This window comes from Trypanosoma grayi (assembly GCF_000691245.1).
Source record: "Trypanosoma grayi strain ANR4 Tgr_253_V1, whole genome shotgun sequence".
Lineage (NCBI taxonomy): Eukaryota > Euglenozoa > Kinetoplastea > Trypanosomatida > Trypanosomatidae > Trypanosoma > Trypanosoma grayi.
The window spans coordinates 8,865-20,729 of record NW_008825872.1 but is presented as its reverse complement, the minus strand read 5'-3'; the positions used below and the strand labels follow the sequence as shown (position 1 = coordinate 20,729).

The 11,865-nt window shown below is 61.2% G+C and overlaps 5 protein-coding genes across 5 annotated transcripts; all 5 read left to right on the top strand.

Annotated features, from left to right (window-relative positions):
* Positions 1 to 1,060: 1,060 nt before the first annotated feature.
* Positions 1,061 to 2,632, top strand: DQ04_02531090 (protein kinase; the record flags this gene model as incomplete). Its single annotated transcript, XM_009311970.1, has 1 exon — positions 1,061 to 2,632. The coding sequence occupies one exon, from the start codon at positions 1,061 to 1,063 to the stop codon at positions 2,630 to 2,632; it is 1,572 nt and encodes a 523-aa protein (XP_009310245.1).
* Positions 2,633 to 3,337: 705 nt separating this feature from the next.
* DQ04_02531080 (hypothetical protein) lies at positions 3,338 to 4,417 on the top strand (the record flags this gene model as incomplete). The annotated part of the gene is made up of 1 exon (XM_009311969.1): positions 3,338 to 4,417. The coding sequence occupies one exon, from the start codon at positions 3,338 to 3,340 to the stop codon at positions 4,415 to 4,417; it is 1,080 nt and encodes a 359-aa protein (XP_009310244.1).
* Positions 4,418 to 4,774: 357 nt separating this feature from the next.
* Positions 4,775 to 6,652, top strand: DQ04_02531070 (hypothetical protein; the record flags this gene model as incomplete). The annotated part of the gene is made up of 1 exon (XM_009311968.1): positions 4,775 to 6,652. The coding sequence occupies one exon, from the start codon at positions 4,775 to 4,777 to the stop codon at positions 6,650 to 6,652; it is 1,878 nt and encodes a 625-aa protein (XP_009310243.1).
* Positions 6,653 to 7,033: 381 nt separating this feature from the next.
* On the top strand, positions 7,034 to 9,859 carry DQ04_02531060 (protein KRI1; the record flags this gene model as incomplete). The annotated part of the gene is made up of 1 exon (XM_009311967.1): positions 7,034 to 9,859. The coding sequence occupies one exon, from the start codon at positions 7,034 to 7,036 to the stop codon at positions 9,857 to 9,859; it is 2,826 nt and encodes a 941-aa protein (XP_009310242.1).
* A 371-nt stretch (positions 9,860 to 10,230) lies between these two features.
* On the top strand, positions 10,231 to 11,193 carry DQ04_02531050 (hypothetical protein; the record flags this gene model as incomplete). Its single annotated transcript, XM_009311966.1, has 1 exon — positions 10,231 to 11,193. The coding sequence occupies one exon, from the start codon at positions 10,231 to 10,233 to the stop codon at positions 11,191 to 11,193; it is 963 nt and encodes a 320-aa protein (XP_009310241.1).
* Positions 11,194 to 11,865: the final 672 nt, after the last annotated feature.

Sequence of the window (11,865 nt, the reverse complement as noted above, 5' to 3'; positions counted from 1 at the left end):
GAGAGAGAGAGAGAGAGAGAGCAGAAAGACAAAAAAAGAAAAACAGAAAAAAACTTTTGTGCCTTCTTTTTTTGTTTGTTTGTTTTTTTACGTTTTTGTTCTTGCTTTCTTTGCCTTCTTGGTCCCTGTTCGGTTCTCCGGTCACTCCCCCTCTCGCCCCCACCCCCCTCCCTCAGTATGGCACTCGTGTATGCCGCGCGGCGTGTTGTGGGTACGGCGACTGGAACGCGTGCGGGCCCAGCGGCAGCAGCAGCAGCAGCAATGACAGGGGGCAGCAGGCAGCAGCCAGAGATACGCGGGAAGACGCCCATGCAACGAGGCTGTGGCCCAGCGAAGGCAGCGGCGGAAGGAACGGTGAGGACGATTGATGATGGGGATGCGGGAGCCAAGAAGTAACAGAATAGAATACCCCCTCTGACACAAACGGTGTTTATCTTCTCTCCTTCTTGCGAGGTCCTACACTCCTTGTTTCCTCATTATCAACTCGCTCATCTTTTATTCCCCTTTACTATGTCTCTCTCTGCGTGCGTGCGTGTGTGTGTGTGTCTGGGTGGGTGGGCGGAGGGGAGGGTGTCTTGAGCGCGAGAAAACCCGGGGACGCATCAAGCTGGGACTCATTGAATCATCGAACGAATGGCGACTGCCAGCGTGACGTGTGAGACGAGGAACTTGCCATTTCTTCTTCATTTTCTTGTATTTTGGAGAGGGGGAATGCAGTGTGTTGTTTGCTCTCACACTAACGGCGTCACGCTCACAGAATATATCTCTGAACACTTGCGTCGGTTTGTCTGCGTGTGTGTGTGTGTGGCCGCTGTTTCGCTTCTCGTCGGTGTGGCTGCGGCGGCGGCGCCCCCGCCCATTAGATGTGCCGCTTTGCTCTTTTTTTCTTTTGTTTTTTCGTTCTCTCTCTCTCTCTCTCTCTCTATATATATATATATATGGGGTTGCTTTGCTGTATGCTGGTGTTGTGTCTGTGGGCAGTGCGAAGAAGGAGAAGCCAAGCAATCGCATAGAAGCAGCAGCGACTGCAACTGCAAGAGCCAGGAGGAGAAGGAAGCCGATGTCTGTGCTGCCGCCTGCGATGCGTGTGCCTGCGACACCCGTTGTGGAGTCTGTCGATATCCGCGCCCTCTACGACGTCGAGCACGCGACGCTGCTGGGCAAAGGCGGGTTCTCGCAGGTCGTCGCGGTGCTGCACCGCCCCAGCGGTACGATGCGTGCGCTCAAGGTGCTGAAGAAGGAGGTGCTGACGGGCAAGGTGGCGGCGATGGTCGTGCACGAGCGCGAGATCCTGCGGCGCACGTCACACCCGAACGTCATCACGCTGCATGAGTCCATCACGACACCGCACCACATTTACTTCGCGCTCGAGCTGATGAACGTGGATCTGTTCGAGCTGATTGTGCGTAACAGGCGCATCCCCGAGGGGGTGGCGCGGCGCATCATGCACCAGCTGCTGTGCGCCGTGAGCTACCTGCACTCGCAGTGCATTGTGCACCGTGACATCAAGCCGGAGAACATCCTGCTCAGGATCACCGAGACGCGCAGCAGCAAGGGCCAGGAGCAGAACAACGGGTGTGAGGCTGAGGCCGCGAGTACCGACGCGGGCGTCAACAATAACAGCGTCAGCAGCAGCAGTAATAACGGTGCGGCTGCGGAGAGCGACTGGGAGGCGACGCACAAGATTGAGGTGAAGCTTGCCGACTTCGGTCTCGCAAAGCTCGTGCAGGAGTGGGACGTACAGTCCACGCCGTGTGGCACATCCTTCTACATCGCGCCGGAGGTGATCCGTGGCATCGAGGCGCAGGGCGCGAAGCCGCTCTGCACGACGCAACAGCTCGTCAAGAGCGTCGACGTGTGGTCGGCGGGCATTGTACTCTTCGTGATGCTGTCTGGGCGGCCGCCGTTCCACGGCCAGGTGAAGACGAGCGAGGAGCGGCGGCAGCTGCTGCACTGCATCGACCACGGCGTGCTCTTCAACGCCAGACACGGCTGGGACACCGTCAGCGACGAGGCGAAGGACCTCATCGCAAGGATGCTGGAGCAGAACAGCTCCAAGCGGCTCACAGCACTACAGGCGCTGCAGCACCCGTTCTTCACGAATCACGGGTTCGCGCCGCCGGGGCCAGCAGTCGTGAGGCCCGTCACATCTCCGCCCCCGCAGCCTCAACAGCAGCAGCAGCAGCAGGTGTCGAAGGAAGCGCCGCCCGCGGGTACGCAGATGAGTGCGGATCAGGCCAACGCCGGCTGGAAGAGTGCGGCGGTGCCCAACGAGGAGGTGACGAAGAAGCGCCGCAACTTCCGGAATATGTTTGGTATCCGGAAACAGAGCAAGCGCCACGGCGGCAAGTCGACGACGCCGACGACGGAGGAGACGATGCCGACGGACGGGGCGCAGCAGCAGCCCATCGGCGAGTACGATGACGGCGGTGCTGACGAAGACGAGGAGCAACTGCGCATTATGCAGGAGGAGATCGACGCGATTCAGCAGGACATCATCGCGACCGGTGACGCGGACGGCGACAAGACGAGTTACACGCAGACGATGCCAGTGAAGGTGGCGCCGCGCTTTGCACGCCCGGCGGTGATGAACGCCAAGGCGAAGGTCGGCCCGGCTGCCCTCAAGAAGTGAGCGAGCGAGCGAGGGGTTGGTGGTGGCGGTGGTGGTGGGAGTGAATAAAGAGAAAATCGGGTGAAGGAGTAAAGGGGGTGGTTCTAAACAGAAACGAAGAAGGGGGGGGGGAGACGGGGTATGAAGTTGCGATATCTGCATGGTTTAGTTGCGAAAGGTTTCACTTTTTTTTCCTGTCTGTCTGTCTGTGTGTCTGTGTCTATGTGTGTGTGTGTGTGTGTGTGTGGTTACTGTTCTTGCTATATATTCTTCGGCACGTGCATATTACTGCCCTGGTTGGCGGCGGGGTACACGGCCCCAACACCGGTGCCCTCCTCCAAACCCGAGGGGCGCGTCATCTTATATGTTTTCCCCCTCAAGGGGAACAAATAGAGGATGAAGCGATTTTCGTCATATAAGCCCCCGTTATGAGTCGTACCGTTCGGATCGGTGGTGTGGGTGGGTCTGATGCTTACGCCATCTCTGTATGCCGCTCCTGGTTCTTTTTGCTTATCGCTTTCCCCTTCACACACACCCATTCTCTCTTTTTTGTTGTTGTTGTTGGTCTCCTGATGGGGCTCAATTGGTGTGGGCGTCTCCTCTCAGGCAAGAGGCCACCGTAAAGAGCAGGAAGCGGCAGCACGGCATTGGTGTGGATCGGTAGTGGGCGCACGGCTGTTATCTAGTTGAGAGAGAGAGAGAGAGGGAGGGGAGAGAGGCAGCATCATGCCTGCAGAGAAGCACAAGTCCCACTACCAGCAGCAGCAGCAGCAGCAGTGGGGTGGCAGAGGTGGGCGGTCGCCCCATCGCCGGAGTTACCGCGACAACGGCCTTGCCGACGATGATGGTGGCAGCGGGGACAGAGATGGGCGCCACCACCGCGGCCCACACCGCAGAATCGACTACCACGGTGGCAGGAGTAGCAACGGCGCGGTTGGCAGGCACTATAATCGCCATGGCTGGCGCCGCGAGGGAAGCCGTGATCGTCGTGACGCGCACATGCGCCGGCGGCACGAAGACGGCTACAGCAGTGATGGCAACGCGAGTGTGTCTGACCACGATGGTGCCCCCGGTGGCAGCTACAACAATAACAACAATGACGACAGCAGCCGTGAGGGTCGTCGTCACCGTCACAAACGACAACGCCGTGAGTCGTCGCATTGCCGCCGACGTCATCGCTCCTCGTCCCTTTCTTCTTCGGAACGACACTCGCGTCCTCGGAGGGAGCCCCGGCATAAACGCGAGACGCACCAACAACAACAACAACAACAAGAAGAACAACAACAACACCAGAAGCAGCGACAACTGCTGTCCGCGCTGGACCAGCAGCTCGAGGCGTACCGGTGTCATCGCCGCGGCAGCAAGGGCGATGGCACGAACGACGTGTCACAGCAGAGGCCGTCGTTGTTGTCGCATGGCAATGCCGCCGCCTCCCTCTTGCCCTCCAGCCGCGTGGTGCTGTACGGCGTCGACTTGAGCGTGCAACCGTGCCACTTGAATTCCATGCTGGAGCAGCTCGTGGGGCGGCGGCCGTTGAGTGTCTTCCGCCCTGCTGAGGAGCTGCGGCAGACCCTCCGCGACAACGCCGCAGCCCGTGCGGAAAATATGCCGGAGTCGATGTCCACCGCGCCTGCTTCGGGAACTGCGGCCGAAGGTTGTCTCCACTTGAGGCTCCACGACGTTGGTGGGGCCGGTGGCGTGGTGGTGTTGGAGCTGCCGCAAGACGGCGGCGTGGAGGCGGCGGTGGCGGTGCTGGACGGGGCGTGTATCAACGGGCAGCGCATCACAGCGGTGGTGGGCGGTTGAAGGATAACGGCGCGGGTGGCGACGTTCTGCGCGTGTGAGAATGAGAGAGAGAGAGAGAGTTGTTGTTGTTGTTGTCTGATACAACCCCTTGTCCTCGCTTGTGCTTGATCTTGTTGTTGTTGTTGTTGTTGTTTCTCACTGTTGCTATTAGGAAAGGCGGAGCGAGTGGGCGAAGACCGTTGGCTGCGCCGCTGCGGTGTGTGTGTGTGTGTGTGTGTGCCCCCGTGTCGCCCTCTCTCGCTTTAACTGTGCGCAGGCATAGCATCATAGAGCATTAGAAGTAGTCTGGGAGCTGCTGCAAATCCAGAAGGGGTCTCTCCCTCGCTCTCCCACTGTCTGTCGGTGTGTGTGGGAGCCATGTTGTACAATGACGTCATGCACCCCATCAACCTCGCACGGCTGCTGTATGATGTACTCGCGGTCACTGTGCGCTCCTTCAGCCCTGAGACACTCGTCCGCAAGCGTGTGAAGAGGTCTTCGCGTGGGTCAGAGGTGGAGCAGCAACCGCACCACCGGGGCCGCTCACATCATCGCTCGAGTCGCCCAAGCAGCCGCACGGCGTCGGCCAACACGAGTCTCAACGCGTCGGCGTTGGTGAGCGGGGAGTTGCCGCCGCAAGTGCCACACCGCCACCGCAGCAGCAGTGGGGGCAGCCGACGCAGCAACCGCGAGAAGCGGAGCAACAAGGAGGGTGCGAAGAGTTGGAAGGACTGGCGCTCCTTTGACGTGACAAAGCAGGCGGTACTACTGCTACACGTCCTGCGTTCCACCCCTGTTATGCTGCTGCATTTTTTGTGTCAACTAAAGACGGATGCGGTGACGCTGCCGCTGCTGCGTTTTCGCGATCTCAGCGGCACTGCGAAGCGTCTTGTGTGCCTCAACGAGGCGGCATTGTTTGCGCCGGACTTTGTGCTCGCCTTTGTGGTGACGCGCGTGCTGCTTAGTGTGGGTAAGCACTACCTGATGGAGCGCGCCTTTCTGGAGACGAACCTGGTGGTGCGCAGCCTGCGCAGCCGCCGCACGTGGCGCAACGTCTCTGCGTGGGCCATGACGCTCACCTCGCACACCGTGACGGACCCCGTGGCGTTTAGTGTGCTGACGCCAGTGCTGCTGAACCGCGTGCGGGACTTGTCGCCGGTGACGGGGCCGCTGCGCTACACGCCGGCGGGCGTGTGCCGCGGCGTTGCTGTTGGCTTCGCAGGCGTGGTGCTGGAGATGCTTGTTGTGCCGCTCGCGTCACAGATGTGCCAGCGGGCGGTGGTGCGCATTGTGGACGGCACGGAGTACGTGCTGCTGCGCCGCTACGCGCGACGCGCCTTGCTGCATGGCGCCGGCAGCACCACCAATAGCCGCAACGTCAGTGAGATGGGCGACCATGAAGACCACAACATCGACGACGACAACGGCGATGGGCGGGACCCGAATAGCAGCCGCCTGTCGGCGCACAGCCACCGCAGCACGGTGCCCGCGCGCGGCGACAACGACACCAGCAACATCAGCACCAGCAGCAAGGCGGAGAGGGCGCTGCAGAAGCACGGCAGCCGCACGGCGACTGCTGGTGCAGCAGCAACAGCAAAAACAAAAATGTCAGAAGAAGACAGGGAACGCCGCCGCCGCCGCGCAGAAAAGCAGGAGGCGGAGCGGGCGGCAGAGGCAGAGCACCGGCTTATTATGCGTGCCCTCATGTACCGTGTGGCGGCCGCTCTCATCGCACAGTGCCTCGTGCAGCACCCGCTGACGGTGCTGGCTCACATGCTGTACAGCCGCGCGGTGCTGCACGCCACTGGACTCCTTGAGGAGTACGACGACGCCCCTGCGGTGCCGCTCACGTGGCGCCTGTTCCTGCAGCTCCTCCGGCGCAGCAGCGATGCGGGGGTGAAGCAGAGCAGCGGCGTGCCGGCGGTTGAGGTGCTGCGCAGCATTGGCGCCTTCATTGGGCACGAGGTGAGTATGGTTGGCAGCAGCATCCGCGGCTGCTCCGCACAGGACGCCGCCATACGTGAGCTCGTGCAGCGCGCGGAGCAGAACCGCAGCAGCAGCAGCAGCAGCAGCAGCAGCGACAACAACATGGATGTGGGTGGCTTTGGGAGCCGGGCCTCCGCGTTAGAGAGTGCGGAGCTCATGGTGCGTAGCACCGCGTCGCTCTCGCCACTCTTCTGGGCGATGCACTTCACCGCGATCGATAAGCTGCTCGGCTTCTATATGGCGGTGTGGGTGCGGCTGCGTAGGGAGTGAGCGCTTGAGCAGGAGAATGAGAAGGAGTGAGAGCACGACGGTCCCCGCGGGGGGCCCCCCTTTGCATTCCCGCAGGAGACCACCACCAATAGAAATGAAAGAGAGAAGCACAAATATCCCCTGCGGCAACAGCGGCAGCAGGAGGAAGAAGCGGCGTCGTGTGCTAGACATCACCGACGCACGCAGGCATGCAATTGCGCGCGTGCAATGCATTATTGATGGCATCACTGCTATTATTATTGCTACTACCACCATCGCCGCCTTGTGGCACATGTCGATATCCTCTTTTGTTCTTGTTCTTCTTCGGTTCCTCTGTTGGTTCGCCCGGCGTGTACGCACCGAAGCACGCTCCTTCGGTATAGGGAAGGGAAAGGCTGTGAAATGCCCAAGCGGGATCTCTTCGCAAGCTCCTCCTCCGAGGACGAGGACGACGGGGGCGAGCTGGCGCGGCAGATGGCAACAGCAGCAGCACGCGAGCAGCGCCGCGACCCACACGCGTACGCCCCGTTCGCTGGCTTGCGGAAGAAGGAAAAGACACTCGCCGCTGCTGCTGCTGCTGCTGTTGCTGCACGCGAAGAGGCCCTAACAAGCAGCAGCAGTGACGATGAGGAGGAGACGATTACCTCGCAGAAGGCTGAGGCGAAGGTGGCTTTCACGGGTAAGAAGAAGGCGGGCGGCAAGAAGAGCAGGGAAGAGGAGGTGGAGGAGGAGAAGAAGAACGAGGATAAGGATGGTATTCACATCAACAAGCAGTACGCTGCCAAGTACGAGGAGGTAAAGCGGCGCAAGGAGCTGCAGCTGCTCACGCAGAAGTACGGTGGCCGCATCCGCCACGACAGCGATGAGGACGAGGAGGACGAGGAAGACGATGAGGCACTGCTGCTGACGGAGAGCAAAGAACTATCCTTCGCCAAGGCGTTCCTTGCCATCCGTCAGGCCGCCAAGAAGAAGCGGCAGCAGGAGGAGGTGAGCACGTCAGCACCACCAACGACCAAGGGCGGCGGGGACGCCAAGAAGAGCGACAGCAACGACGGTGATCCGCTGGGGGCGCCGTCCGCCTTCTTCCCGCCGCCAGAGGAGCAGGAGCGGGAGAACGCGGAGGTCTTCATGCGGGCCGTGGAGATGAAGCGACAGCAGCGCAAGAAGTTTACCCTCGCGGATGAGTACTCCCGCGGCGTCATCACTGGAGTGGAGGGCAGCATTAACGACGACGGTGACGGTCAGGCCCCGCAGGGAAACCGCCGCATTCAGCCGCAGTCCGCGAAGGAGCGCCGACTGCGCGACTCCTTTCTTCAGAGCGTCGCGGAGAGCACCGAGACATTTGACGTGCAGCCCGCCGCCGGCACCTCCAATCAACAACAAGGTGGGTCGAGTGCAGCGCTGAGTGAGGCGAAGCGGTTGTTGGTGGGCGCCTTCTCTATTCGCAACGCGGAGACCACCGCTAATGCTCCTGAGGCAGATGCGGATGAGGCGGACCCCGACGAGGCTTTCCTCCGCGACTTCTTTGTGGAGGAGTTGTGGAAGCCGGAGAACGCCAAGAAGCGCAAGGCGAAGCAGAAGTCGTCCAAGACGACGGAAGCCCAGGAGTCTGGCGATGAGGGCAGCAATAGCGGCAGCGGCAACGGCGATGGCGAGGATGCGGAAGGGGACAACTACGCGGCGCTGGCGGAGCTGGCGCAGGCGGAGGCGGATGAGCGCTTCTACGCTGACGCCGAGGTGTGGGAGCGCGAGTTCCAGGATCGCGCGTACCGCCACCAGGAGGAGGCGGCCGATCATGTGCAGTCCTTCCCGCGTGCCATTGGCGAGCATGCGGAGGGGCTGCTGCGCAAGAGCGCCACGTCGTCGCGGAAGGAAGCACGGCTGCGGCGGCTGCAGCGCATGGAGGAGCTACGGGCGCAGCAGGTGGCGGAGCTGCGGCGGCTGAAGACGTTGAAGCGGCAGGAGATCGAGGCGCAGCGTTCCCTCATCGCCTCTGTCGCCGGCATCACAAAGAGCAGCAACAGCAGCAAGAAGAAGAAGAAGGGGAATAAGATGACGGCGGAGGCGGAAGAGGATGCGGAGGTGGCGCGGCTGCAGGCGCTGTGGAGTGAGAAGGACCTCGAGGAGGACTACGACCCGCAGAAGTTCGACAAGAAGATGGCGGAGCTCTTCGATGACGCCTACTACAATGAGAAGAACGTGGATGAGGAGGAAATGGCCTTCTTCGAAGACGAAGAGGATGCTGGTGAGGAGGACGGTGCGAAGAGCGAAGGGGGCGAGGAAGAGGAAGAGGACGTCCCTGCGTTGTACACGGCTGGCTCGCTAGAGGAGGCCAGGGCAATGACAGCCGCCAGCAAGAACAGAGAGGTGAAGAAGAATGAGCTGTCGGGAAAGAAGCAGCCGCAGCAAGAGGGCCATCACGTGGGGGGCGACGTCTTCAACGACGACGCGCTGGCGCTGCTGTACCCGTCGGCTGCGATACGGGCGGCGGAGTCCGCCTCCTTCGAGGGCCGCCGCGAGCAGCTGGAGCACATGATCCAGCAGCAGCAGCAAAGGAAGGACGGCGATGGCGACAACAGCGGCACGCTGGAGCAGCTGCAGGCGGAGCTGGCGCAGAAGGAGCAGGAGTACTGGCAGCTGCACCACGACTCCACGCTGGGCGGCGGGACGCTCAAGACGCGCTTCAAGTACCGCGAGGTTGCGCCGGAGGACTTCACGCTCTCCGTTGAGGAGATCCTCTCGCGCGACGACCGCCAGCTCAACATGCTTGTGCCGATGAGCTGCTACGCCGCCTACCTCGGCACGGAGGCGAACCGGCGCGACCGTATGAAGACACAGCGGCGGCGGCAGCAGGGCTTCCGCGAGGTGGAGCCGACGCGCAGCTCGCGCCGCTACGGCGACGTCTCCAAGACGGCGCTAGTGGACACTGGCATGACGGAGGAGGAAGGGCGCAAGTGGGCGGAGCAGGTGCACGGGGGTCTCCGCCGCCTCCGCGAGGCTGTCGGCGGCGACGAAGATGACAACAACAACAACGACGTGGAGGCCGCTGCTGCAGCGTCACGCGATGAGGAGCAACAGCGTGGCGTGCCGTACAAGAAGAGGCCACGCCATGAAGGGGACGGGAGGGGCGGGCTGCAGCACCGTGGCGAGCACCAGCAGCAGCGGTACGAGCGCGGTGGCATGCGCGGAAGGGGGCGTGGCGGCAGTCGTGGAAGAGGGCGAGGTTGACGGGTGGTGTTATATTGGGGAAGAGGGCTTCATCTGGTGGGGGTCTCGTTAAGCGAAAACAGGTGAGGTGGAAGTTAACAAGTGCTTGTAATGATATGAGACGTATAAGGAGGATTGAGTCTGTGTGTCCATTGCGTGCGGTGGCAATTGCCAGTGTCACTGAGGTGTGGGGCACACGGAATTTTCCCGCTACCATGTCCTTTTTTTATTCTTTTCGTTTTGTGTCTCTCTGTGTGCGTGTGTGTGTGTGTGTGTGTGTCTTCTTTGCGCTTTCCAATTGTTGCATGAACGCATCGCCAGCGGCAGCGATACAGCAGTGCGTAGAGCAGAGAAAATTTAGAGGAGAGAGGTGCGGCGCGCCATCCCGCACGATGAGCAAAACGGGCCGCCGCTCTGCGAGTGGCGACGACAGCGATGATGCGCTGGAGCGTGTCGCCCTGACCGTCACGCGACGCAGCTGGGCGGCACGACGTGAGGAGGCGCCGAAGCCCACTGCGGCTGGCGTCCATAACAGCAGCACCAGCAGCAGCAGTGACACACAGGCGGTCGGCGGTCTCACGGCAACCACTCTGACATCCACACCGCTGCACAGCACCGCGGTGTGTGCCACACCCTTGACATCTGACAGCCAAACGCAGCAGCAGCGGAAGCGGCAGAGCCGAGAGGTGTCTATTGACCTTGTGTGGGGCGAGGAGGGGGCGGAGCATGATGTGACGCCGTCAACCGTTCTGACGCGTGCGCCGCGTCCAATGAGTTGGGGCGATGCGTCATCGCCGGCGGCTGTGCGTCGGCGCCTTTCCCTCCACGAGGTCGGCCGCAGAAGCGGCACTGTCGCCACCACAGTGGCAGTAGGGGCGACACAGCAGACGCCCTCGCCGATGGCTGCACGTGTGTCGATTCCGGTGGTGACGCCGACGCCTGCGAGTCATATGCGGCCGTTTTTGCTGCAGCCGACCGATCCGCCGACGGAGTCACGCGGGTTGTCCGTGCGGCCGGGCTACACGCTGCCGAGCCCCAGCACACCGCTGTGGGCCGCATTGGAGGAGGAGGTGGGTGAGGCGGACGGAAGCTTGCATGAAAACAATGACGACGATGTGGCGCGGCTGTCGCTGGCACGTCGGCCCTTGTCCTTTGCGCAGCACGCACCGCCGGTGGTGTTGTCCGCCACGGACACCGTGGAGGTCGCACCGTCGTTGACCCCACACAGCCAGCGGCGACTGGAGCTGTCGCAGCGTCAGATGAAGGCGGACGCGTGGGCGGAGCAGACACGACGGTTCTTCGATTTGATTGACCAGCGGCCGCTTCTGACTGTGACGGTGGACGAGGCACACTAATAAGAGAGTCATTTGCGCCAACGCCACCAGAAACAGCAGCAGCAGCAGCAGCAGCGCTGGCTATTGCACAGAGGGGAGGGGCGATAGATGACGAAAAAGAGAGTCAGATGATAACAATGGGGAGGGTGTGATGCGTGTGTGTGTGAGAGAGAGAGAAGGGGGGGAGGTCTGCGATGGACACAGGCGGCAGGGAGATTTGCTGCTTCACTTCNGCAGCAGCAGCAGCGCTGGCTATTGCACAGAGGGGAGGGGCGATAGATGACGAAAAAGAGAGTCAGATGATAACAATGGGGAGGGTGTGATGCGTGTGTGTGTGAGAGAGAGAAGGGGGGGAGGTCTGCGATGGACACAGGCGGCAGGGAGATTTGCTGCTTCACTTCCTCGTCCTCCTCCTCCTCCGCTTCACGCGCCCCTGACTGAGGTGCATAGAATATTCTCATTAAGAGAAGCAGCAGCATACAGGCACGGAGAATAGATAGGGGGAGGGAGGTGTGCGCACCAGGCGGAGGATGCGCTACGAATACAGAATCAGTGACCAAATAAAAAAAGGCAGGTGAATATGCATATACGTATTACATACACTACTACATATGGGCGTATTTGTGTTCAAGTTCGTTAGCCACAGTCCTCGCCGGCTACCACGTCTGAGAGAAATTTGTGTGTATGTGTGTG